This window comes from Coffea arabica, chromosome 9e (assembly GCF_036785885.1).
Source record: "Coffea arabica cultivar ET-39 chromosome 9e, Coffea Arabica ET-39 HiFi, whole genome shotgun sequence".
Taxonomy (NCBI): domain Eukaryota; kingdom Viridiplantae; phylum Streptophyta; class Magnoliopsida; order Gentianales; family Rubiaceae; genus Coffea; species Coffea arabica.
Genome location: NC_092327.1, coordinates 38,766,861 through 38,778,315, shown reverse-complemented (window position 1 = coordinate 38,778,315; position 11,455 = coordinate 38,766,861). Strand labels below are relative to the sequence as shown.

At 35.1% G+C, this 11,455-nt stretch overlaps 1 protein-coding gene and 1 long non-coding RNA gene across 2 annotated transcripts; both read left to right on the top strand.

The window, feature by feature from the left end:
• The first annotated feature begins 1,579 nt into the window (after window positions 1–1,579).
• On the top strand, window positions 1,580–6,671 carry LOC113709457 (protein DETOXIFICATION 40). Its single transcript, XM_027232228.2, has 7 exons — window positions 1,580–2,256; window positions 2,581–3,212; window positions 4,585–4,641; window positions 5,497–5,735; window positions 5,908–6,026; window positions 6,152–6,238; window positions 6,423–6,671. The coding sequence occupies exons 1-7, from the start codon at window positions 1,942–1,944 to the stop codon at window positions 6,486–6,488; spliced, it is 1,515 nt and encodes a 504-aa protein (XP_027088029.1). The 5' UTR covers window positions 1,580–1,941; the 3' UTR covers window positions 6,489–6,671.
• Window positions 6,672–7,587: 916 nt separating this feature from the next.
• LOC140014535 (uncharacterized) lies at window positions 7,588–9,307 on the top strand. The gene is made up of 2 exons (XR_011821303.1): window positions 7,588–8,394; window positions 8,551–9,307. It is a non-coding gene; the product is annotated as an uncharacterized lncRNA (long non-coding RNA).
• The last annotated feature ends 2,148 nt before the right edge of the window (window positions 9,308–11,455 follow it).

The window sequence follows — 11,455 nt, the reverse complement described above, 5'->3', positions numbered from 1 at the left end:
GTCTTCTTGTTTTCGTATTGAACTTCTCTTGACACCGACGTCCACTCTCCCCCTAGAAAATGAAGTGAAAATAAATAAAGTAAATAAGAGAGGCTAAACTATTGGCGGTGGAAATCAAATCATTGCTGCTCCTCTTATCATTTAGTGGTGATGAGTTGCTGATGCGATTCTTAACACTGAAGCCCACTCTCCCCCAAAAAAATGACGTTAAAGTAAATAAGAGAGGTCAGTTCTGTTAGTGGCGGAAATCAATTATTGCCGCTTGTCTTATCATTTAGTGCTGAAGAATTGCTGATGCGATCCTAAAGAATAGTTAGGATTTTGATTGGGAAATTTGTGTGTCCCGGATTTCGTTTCTATCTTGTATGTTCAATCTACGATTGTTTACCTCTATCACGTATATTGATTAATTATTTTTAGAATTTTATCGTGTATAAGTCTAACAATCAATAATTTTTAAAATTTTATAAGGGGATAAGTTTAAAAGAGTTTTTCTAATGGGTGTCTAACAGACACTAGTTAATACATTCAAATTGCACCTAATCTATATTTTTTTTTGGTAATCGAAAGGTTTAATCTATCATGTATATACACACATTAATAATTACTATTCTCTCTGACATTTATATACTTTCTCTAATTAATCTTATCTTTTTAAAAATCTAATATCTGAAATGCATCATTGGGCGCCCCGTTAGATAGTCCTCTTGTAAATTTGCTTTTTCTTTGTAACATTAAAAATGAGAATGATCTATTTTTTTTATAAAAAAAAATCGATTTGATCTAATTTGTAGTCATACAGTTTAAAATTGAATACAAAAGTTGCACCAGAAAATCAGGTGTTTCGATCAAGCACACATTTGTTTTTTTTTTCTTAGATGCTGGTGGAACAATATAAATCCAAATCGAAATCGTGTAGTAGTATAAATTAAGACAAAATTGGAAGAGTAATATACTTTTAGTAATTAAGTTGGTACAATCTTGCATTACTATCACATGTATAGTATTTTAGGGCTAAATGCAATATGCATATACTTGATTTTTGAGATCAGTAGTATCAGTATTTGTTTTTTAAATCTATTTATATCCGTATATAATTGACACAAATTGATGTGACAAAACAATGGAGCACTGAAATTGACAGTTTAGAAGTAGACTGCAAAAAAAAAAAAAAAAAAAAAAAAAGAGCTGGACTGCAAATATTCGTGGTACAGGTGTGCGTACTGCATTTTTGTTGCATCTTGAATCGTGGCTAATGCCTGTCAAAATCGTAGATGATGCAAATTCATATCCATTCCAGCTCTGCTACGGGATTGGGTAATATATTCATCTGTCAACTTCGGTACCTCACAGTACGTGAATTTATTGATTGATTGATTTATTTATTTCTTCATTTTGAAAAAAAAAAAACGCACCAATGACTCAATGAAGAGATGATTTCATTCTATTTTTAATGACCTTTCTCTTTTTGCGGTTACCTTTTTTTATCCCATATCTATCGTATCAAAAAAAATTATTACAGTATTATTCCAAAAAAAGAAAAAGAAATCAAGTATATAATCTTCTTTCGAAGGTAACTAAATTCGTAACTCAAATTAATATCTTGATTTCATTACATATATAATTAAATTCGCTAGTATATATATATATGGTAGCTTAATGTTTCTTCTTCCTCCTCGTCTTCTTCTTCTTCTTCTTTTTCTTTTCCTCTGAAGATGCGTAAGGCATCTGTCTTCGTTCCAACCGTGTTATATCGGTAGTTCAATTTTGCAAGGGCAGGTCTGCCAAACCTTAGTGGAAGTATACTCGTAAAGCCGCCTGCGGGTCATATCTGATCTTCACCTCCAACATAAATTTCATAAGATACACGAGTTGTTGTTCTTGAATTAGGGGGGCAAACCAAGAAAAAATAAGGAAAAAAGCAGAAGAACAAGACCAAGCATGGAGTCCACCCCAGAAAATGAGTTCAATCAGACTTTGCTAGAGCAGAAACGATCCATGTTGGAGGAAGTTAGCTCAGAGCTTGAGGATGCGCTATCGGATACAAGCTTGTCACGGTGCCAGCGTCTCTGGCTGGCCGTTGGCATTGAGATAAAGACTCTTTTCCGGCTTGCTGCTCCGGCATGTGTGGTTTACTTGCTTAACAACGTTGTTTCCATGTCGACTCAGATATTCTGTGGCCATCTTGGTAATATTCAGCTGGCAGCCTCTTCTCTTGGAAACACTGGTATCCAACTTTTGGCCTATGGACTCATGGTAACGTTTATATCCCCTCTATATTAAATGCTTTTTATACGGATACCGAGTAATCAGCAACAGTATCTTCTTGAATGTCTCTTTTGCTTGCGGACAATTTGTGCACCATTTTGTTTTTCGTTTTTCTTGGCTTTTTCTGGGTACAGAATTTGTACAGCACTGCGAGTGTGCATATATTCTAGGGTCTAGCCTACGCCTTCAAATCAAACATCTTCCATTTTCCCACCACAGTTTTGTCAATTTGTGGCTTAGACACCACTGATGAATTAATCACGAACGAACAAGTGAAAATTACTGATGCATTGCTAATGTTATTATGTGCAGCTTGGGATGGGAAGTGCTGTGGAAACCCTTTGTGGGCAAGCATATGGGGCACACAAGTACGATATGTTAGGTGTATATATGCAAAGATCAACAGTGCTTCTCATGGCAACAGGAGTACCCCTAATGATGGTTTACATATTCTGCAAGCCACTTCTTCTTCTACTTGGTGAATCAGAGGAGGTGTCATCGGCAGCTGCCTTGTTCGTTTATGGACTAATTCCGCAGATATTTGCATACGCAGCCAATTTTCCCATACAGAAATTCTTGCAAGCTCAGAGTATCATTTTTCCAAGCGCATATATTGCAGCCGGGGCATTAGTCCTGCACGTTTTTTTGACTTGGATTGTGGTGTATGTACTGGATTGGGGATTATTAGGGGCATCGCTAACCTTGAGTTTTTCGTGGTGGGTAATAGTGGTGGCTCAATTTGTGTATATATTGGTGAGTAAGAAATGCAAGAAAACTTGGAATGGGTTCAGTTGGATGGCATTTTCCGGACAATGGAACTTCTTGAAATTGTCTGCTTCATCCGCTGTCATGCTTTGCCTGGAGACATGGTACTTTGAAATATTGGTTCTGATTGCCGGTTTGCTTCCAAATCCTGCTATTGCATTGGACTCTTTGGCTATATGGTAAGATACAGAGTGTTTTTCTTCTTTTTGCAACAAATTGTGATTAACGTGTAAGCCATGTTTTCTGCCCCTTTATTTTTTTTTAACTCTTTTCATTCTCAATTTGTTTGGATTTGTTTGATAGCCTAGTTCAGCAGGATAATAGGGTCTTAATATATTCAGAGCATTTGATAATAAAAAATTAATTATTTGAATTAATTAAGTGACACTGAATTTTCTAAATAAAATTTGCTTCATAATTAACTGAATATGATACGTACTTAAATGTATTATATTTAATACTTAACAATTCAATAAATTAATAGATTCAGATTTCAAACTTCAATTTTATTATTAGATGCATCATTAGACAAAAAATACTACCATCCACCTTTTCCCACTCTTCTTTCTTGTTTTTTTGGTGGCGTGGGGTGGGGGAAGGAAATAGGGGTCACTAGTCCCTTTCATAACTCACAGTTTTTTGTATGAGTGTTTCGATAAATGGACTCTGCGAAGACACTTCAAAAGCCGGCAACTTTTGAAGTGCTCCGCAGCACTTAACTACTAAACCCCCCAAATCCCCCCAAGCGATGTGGGAACTTAACCCCACAGGGTGCCCCGCTGCTAAGAGATAAAGACCCCCCAGACTCCCCGAGACAGGTTTTTCCCTTTCATAACTCACAGTTTTTTGTATGAGTGTTTCGATAAATGGACTCTGCGAAGACACTTCAAAAGCCGGCAACTTTTGAAGTGCTCCGCAGCACTTAACTACTAAACCCCCCAAACCCCCCCAAGCGATGTGGGAACTTAACCCCACAGGGAATAGGGGTCACTAGTCACTACTCACTACTCAGGATTCCTTACTAGGGCCGGATTGGATGGACGCATATTTTTGGCAAAGATTATTGAACTAGAAATTGGTCTGATGTGTATAAATGGTGCAATCAGTTTGTCTTTTTGCCATTTATGCATGTGACACCACAGAACTAGACAAGATGATTCAGTGCTCAGTGGTCATATTCTTGGAAATGGCAAATCAAATGGGCCCAACCAAGGGAAAGTAATGGTGATGGGTGAAAGGGTACTTCTTAAATTATTTTTCCTCCAAATTTTCAGGCAAGAAAATGAAATGCAATTAATTGCTTGAATGCATTGGCCCAAGGTTTGGATCAGAATAATAATAATGTGAACTCATAGTTGCTTGTTTTTGAACTTTTCTTGGCCACGAAACTATATGAAATTGGAAATTTTCCTTTTGGTGAGCAAAATTTCTGTACTCTCCGCTTTTGTCATGTTTCCACAGTATGGCTAGAAAGCATTTGTCAAATGTTTTCCACCACACCCTAACATAGCAGAGAAATAAGTAATGGAATGGTATGTCTCTGTGGTGCAGTCAGACGATCCAAGGATGGGTTTTTATGGTCGCAGTGGGCTTCAATGCTGCAGCAAGGTTAGTAGTTCTCTTAATCAGTTTTCGTGATGTTCTCTATCGATTACTTTTGTATTCTGGTTATAGATATTTTTAATCATTAAAAAAATCTAAAATCTAAAATTATCTAAAGAGTAGCTTTTACTGATTCTGATCACTCTCAGCTTCTATAATCAAATTTCGTAAAATCAAGAGCAATCGAGAACAAGGGCTTATCCTTTAATAATTTATCAGCTTTCATTGCTGATGAATTCGAGGCATGAAAGAAAACTTGATTGTGACCTCCGCCCAAAGATTAGAAAACCTTTTGATGTATTGAGACAGATATTTATATATGTAGGGCTAGCTTGGTCCACAAATTTGTTTGTGAATCATGTGATGTCAATCATTGGTGCTCATTTTTTCCTACATCATCACTATGTAGCCAAACACATACAGCGTACGTACGGTACACAAATAGTTCCATGAACCAAGCCTAAAAAAGTACTACTACTTTGTATTAATAGTTGTCTTAATTTGTTTTCTATTGTTCTTTTGAACCACTTTATTGACTGATTTTTTAAAGCATTTTTCTAACGAGTACCTAATAAACACTTATTAAAACACTTAAATCACATCTAACCTAATACATAAAGAGTAAATACTTAGGTTATAGAAGATTATGGTCGAGGTGCATTTTTAAGTTCTAATTAATATATCTTAAAAAACGCATTTTAATTTTATAATTTACAAAGACACCCTTCCCCTCCTCCTCCTAGACACTGTAACCTCGCAGCATATATATTAACACATGCACCATATTTTAACGAGTGGACACCCATTAGACAGATTCAATAATTAATCCCGTTAGTCAACGTGATGCTCTTAATGGAACAGTGTGAGGATTAGTAACGAGCTGGGGGCTGGACATCCCAAATCGGCAGCATTTGCGGTGGCGGTGGTGACCGGAAGCTCGCTTATCATCGCAGTGATCTGCGCCATCGCTGTGCTTCTTTTGCGGCATGTCATGAGTTATGCTTTCACTGAAGGTGAAGTTGTCGCCAATGCCGTCTCAGATCTTACCCCGCTTCTTGCAGTCTCTATTTTGCTTAATGGGATTCAACCAGTTCTGTCTGGTAAGCATATGTATATATGTTTTAACCAAGTTAATACAAAGTTTCTCCAGACTGGATGCAAAAGTTTGTGGCAGACAAAAGATTTTCTCTAGACTATATGGAAGGAATAGTTACCTTATTGTCTTTTTCCTAAAAAGATTTTGGTGTTGAATTGTTCTTCACGTACGAGCAGGTGTTGCTGTTGGGTGTGGATGGCAAAAATTTGTTGCTTATGTGAATGTTGGATGTTACTACGTGGTGGGCGTTCCATTGGGTGCACTTCTTGGATTCAAATTCAATCTTGGTGCTCAGGTACGTATAGCTAGCCATCAAATTTTCTTTTCTTTTTTTTGGGGGTCTTTTCCAGTTAGAAGAAGGATGAAGTCAAAACTACAAGAATGCTATTGGGGTGTGACTTTTGTTCGGTTTAATTGCAGGGAATATGGTTAGGAATGGTTGGAGGCGTGGCCATGCAAACTTTGATCTTAGTTTGGGTCACTTTTCGAACCAACTGGAACGATGAGGTACTTATTACTTAAACCTCCCTATTTAAGTTGAGACTCAAAAAAACAATTAAAGATTTTGGATTCAAATCTTTCTAGCATCTTATTTTTTTTAAATCCCACTCCAAGAATTAATTAGGTCATAGACTTCTTCAAACCTATGTATAAATGGGGCTAGGAATGTCTAACTTTCGCAATTCTTCAGGTGGAGAAAGCAAGGACTAGGCTGGACACTTGGGATGACAAAAAAGAGCAACCTCTGCTAGAATAGTTGACATGCTTCTCTTGGATCAATATAGCAAGCTCAATGACTCCATTACATGCACTAAGATTACCTTTTCCTTTTTGCTTTTGCAACTATTGAGATTGTGGGACGACTCATATTCTCATTCCAAGGCTGATGGCCACATATTCTTTTATGATATCATTGACCAATGAAGGGTGTTTTTCTGCATGCCTTGATTTGCTCCCTTCACTCCCTTGATTTGCCTCCACATTGCTGGGATGGTATATATATGACATTTTGCCAGCATCAGTTTGTCTTCCTTCTTGCATACTATTGCTTTAGAAAGATTACGTAGGACCAATCAAGTTCAGGTTATCATGGTTAGCATTATCATAGAACTAGAAGGAACGGTAAGGTTGATAATTATTTGGCATGAAAAATATTTCGAAATTGAAGAAATTTACGTCAGGCGAAGAGTGTATCATCGCACCTGATTCCCTGGAACCTATAGTGATGAATCGTGGAAGTGTGGAGTGCGAACCCACCATGTTATGGCCTTGTTTTTGTCTGCTTTAGATTTTGCTAAATTTCATTATAGAAAATGATGAATAACGCTACTCATTGAATGATTACAGATTTTTACTTTTTTGGTTATTTAAAATTCTATACTTGGAATATAAAAACGATCGAGAACATCACAAAAACTGATTATCAAAATCAAAATTGATAATCAGTTAAAATAATCAATGAAATCTTGGTGCAATCTAAATTCTGAAATGTTATACAATATTACAGCTGAATGTATAACAATTAATTTGAAATTTAAATTTTAAACACATGTTATACAATTAATCGTAACAGTGTATACACTATCAGTATATTTAAAATTACTTAAAAAAACTTACATTGAAAATGTATAGCTGTGGTCATAATCTCCCAGATGACCTACATTAATACATTTACCTTCCTTACTGGAAACGTACGTTCACCAGAGTAGGTCAGTTTTTCCATTTTTTGTTTGTGTAGACACCAAAATTTTATTTTTTATTTTATTAATATTTTTTGCTCATTTTTTGTTTATTTTATTTTATTTAATTTAGTTATATTCGTTTTATTTTAGTTTATTTCATGTTTATTTATTACTTTTTCTAAAAAAAAAAAAAAGAAAATCACTTCAAATATTTTTTTTAGAAAAATGGGAAAAGAAAAAGAAAGCAAAGAAAGACAGGAAGAAAATCAGAAAAATCAAAATCAAAAAAAAAATGAGGAGGAGCCCACGCGCGCGCTGTTTTCTACCTTCTTCGTACGCAACCAGAAGCCATGAACAAGGCATGGTACAAAATTGCAGCAACCATTCTCTGCTCATTCCACTTGTTTTTGTTTTTTTCTTTCTTTTGCCACCTCAACCCCCTTGATCTCTATCAAAATTTTTCTAGAATAGAAGCTATCTAATGACTGCAAAGAGGTCAACAAAATCTGATTTTTCATCCACCGTTGAAACAAGGGTTGAAACAAGGGAGATTTTGTTCCATATAAAAGGGATAAAAACGCAGCACTAGGTAAAAGACAAAAGAGGGGAGGCGGCGGATCATCAGAGAAGAAAAAAATGGGGAGAAACGAAAGAAAAGTCAGAAAAAAGAAGAAGAAAATTTTCTGAAAAAATTGCTACCGGGTTGATGCACCAGCCCTATTTTGATTCAAATACTCACTTTGATTTTAACCCTTTAAGCTAGCTTTTTGTTTCTAAATTATATATAGTTGTAGATCAACAACTTTTCTCTTGAATATTTCTCCAAAAAACACCGTTAACTCCTTCGAATTCGAGCTCAAAATCACAGGATCGTCAGCCCTGGAAGGCCTGCGACGGAACTTGTTTGGCTTCGTTTCAGCAGCTTTTGGTGAATTTTTCTTCAGCTTTTCTCACATCAATTCGAGCCCCAATCATTGGTAGGTAATGATAGCTTTCTCCCTTAAATTATTTAACTTTATTTCATGAAATTGTTGAGTCATTATGTGAGTTGGTTTGCTTGAACTAAGTTCTTAGATTTTTTGTGATTTGTGACATGATTGAGAGGTTTGTCTTGATGGTTGGAATTTGCTCAAAAAGGTGTCATGGAGTATGAAGAATAAACAGGAGGCGTGTTCCAGATTACAAGGAAGGCGTGCTCTAGCTTGAAGAAGGAAGAAGGCGTGTTCCATATTGCATTGAAGGCGCGACCGACCAACTTAAGGAAGGAGAAGGCGTGACTTGAAAAACCACGCCTTCTACCTGGCACAACAGAATTATGCTTCTGTTATGAGCAAGTGGAGCCGATGATTCTAGAATTCCACGTGGCCGTACCTTATTGGCTCGTTTAGAAGTTAGTTAGTCTGGAAATGGCCATAAAGGCTGAAAGAATCCTAGAGGTAGCTAAGCTTTTCGTCATATTTTTCCCATTGATTGTAAAGAGGAATTGGCTCTGCCAACTCCCTCCTCTTTTTTCTTATTTCCTTCAATCTTTCCTCTTCAATCCTAAATCCGTTGATTCTGTTTCTGTATTTGACCTACCTATTGTTAATGAGAAGTTGAAGCTCCAATAATCATCTCCATTTCCTGTTCCATTCAAATTCGTCAGGAGTTAATTCACTTCTGCTGCAACTAATCTGTCACCATTGCTGCTAATTGGTTCAATATCATAACAAAAGGTTTGAAGATCTTACAATGATTTGATCAGAAAATCTTCAGCATTCGGTGGATCTATTCCTTGGTTCCACCATGAGCTGACTTCATGTTCTTCTTGTTTTTCTTTGTCTTTCTTCGTTTGATCTTCAAGAAATGGAATCTGTAGGGTTTTGTTAATAAAAATGGGCCAAAGTTCTTGCGCTGGGTTTTGGTTGATGAATCGATGGGTCTTGTTTGAGTTTTTTTTGCATGAACACATCTGGGTTGAATAGGAAGGAAGTTGCAGAAAAATGTTGCCGAAGCTACGAAGATGAGCATGAATAATCTGGAAAAATTACATTTTTGACCCTAAACTTTTGCCTAATTTTTGACCCTCCTTTTATATTTTAAGTGGTTTTTTGGGTTGATTAATTCTAGATTTTAGGATATAATTAGGGTTACATATTTTTTAATTGATTTAATATTCTGTTGGGTTTAATAGAAAGAAGTTGAGATTTGGGTAAATGTTATTCTATTTGGGTTTTGATAAAAGGCTTTGGTTTTATTTTGGGTTTATGACCTAGACTTGGGAGTTGAAGCCCATACATTTTTTATTGGGTTTAATTAGCAAATTGGCAGGCCAGCGTGCTCTTTTTTTTATGGTCTGCTGTTGGGCTAAGATGATTTTTGGTCCAAAGAAGAAACAAAGAATGGCCCAGTGGCCTGTTTTCTTAAGAAGTCTGATAACAAATTCGGGTATTTTTATTGTGGCTCTAAAACTTTGGATTGCTTTCAATTAGGTCCCTATTTTAATTACATTTTGGTTCCTAAACTTTATTTTTCTTTATTGTGACCCCTAATCTTTATAATAATTGTATTTTACCTCAAAAATTTTCCCAATTTTTTGCAATTAGGTCCCTAATAACTTTGATTTCTTAAATACAAGTTGCTTATCTTCTTTAATTGTTAATTATACTTCATTTAAATGCTTTTAATTGATAGATTTCATTATTATTTCATTTCATTATAATTTATTTGTTAATTAAATTGATGTTTTGACCATTTTGTTGATTTTGGAGTATAAATAGGACAAATCCAATCTCATTTAACCACTACTTCAAGGGAGGTACCTTCTTTTATTATTTTTAATCCTTTTATGTGCTCATACGTGTTTTTTTATGTGTAATTGCATACTTTGAGTGCCTTTTATTTTAATTACTCATTTTATTCATTTTAAGTTTTATTTATTTTATTTAATTTTAATGATTATTTGAAAGGCATTTAAATGCCAAATTATAATAGATAGATGCTCAAGACATGCATTTAGTTAGACTATGTAATAGATAGATTTTAATTTTGCCAAAAATGTAATTAGTTAGATAAATGTAATAATTAGGTTATTATTTTTTAAAATTTCCCCTTTAAATTGTAGTTAAGGCCCCAAATATAATAGTTAGGCTTTTATTTGCGTTTATTTGCTTGTGTGCTTGCATGTTTGTGTGCGTATGTGTTTATTCGCTTTCTTTAGGGTTTTTGCATTTAGATATCATGTTTATGTATTACATGCTATATATGATTTATGTGTTTACTTATTTTAATTATGTTTCATATGATTTATTTAGTTATAATAAATGCATGACATCACCACACTAGTCCAATGCCAGTTGTGACTTTTTTTCCCGATTTCTCGCTAGTCTAACGCTAGTGAGAGTTTATAGAAATGGGTTAGTCTAATGCTAGACCCGTTAGATCGTTTTCGTGCTAGATTCACATTTTTACATGATATTCATCGCATTTCATATATGGTTTTCATTTTTAGGGTCTTTTCTCATCTTGTATTGTCTTTCTGCTATATATTATCTCCCTTATCCCTATGTGTGCAAAACATGACATTTAGACTTGCATTCCATTTAGGAAATTAGAAGTAGGCTAGTTTATTTGCTTGATTAGGTTAGGGGAGTCACCCTTCGAATATGAAAAATGATCAAGTGTGGCTTCTTAGCCTTAGCCTTAGCACGCTCTCATCCCCTTTATAAGAAGGAAATTTTGAATCACGAATTTTAACATCCACTATCCGTTATGTTGCACTCCCCTTTTTTAGCTCATGTATATTTACCTATATATTATAATTTCTTTTTGAATCCCATCTTTTGCATTTTTCATGACTTCTTTTAAAAATCATTTTGGACATCATAATTAATATGATTTGCACCAATTAAATTTTAAAAAGATATTTCGACCCTCTCGATATCCTTTAGGTCTAGATTTGTATCAATGTAGAAACATCCAAATGTGATAAGTTTTATACGTTAGATTAAGAAAATTTTCGACTAAATCTCGCAACTAACATTGGCTAGATTGAAAGGGTGCC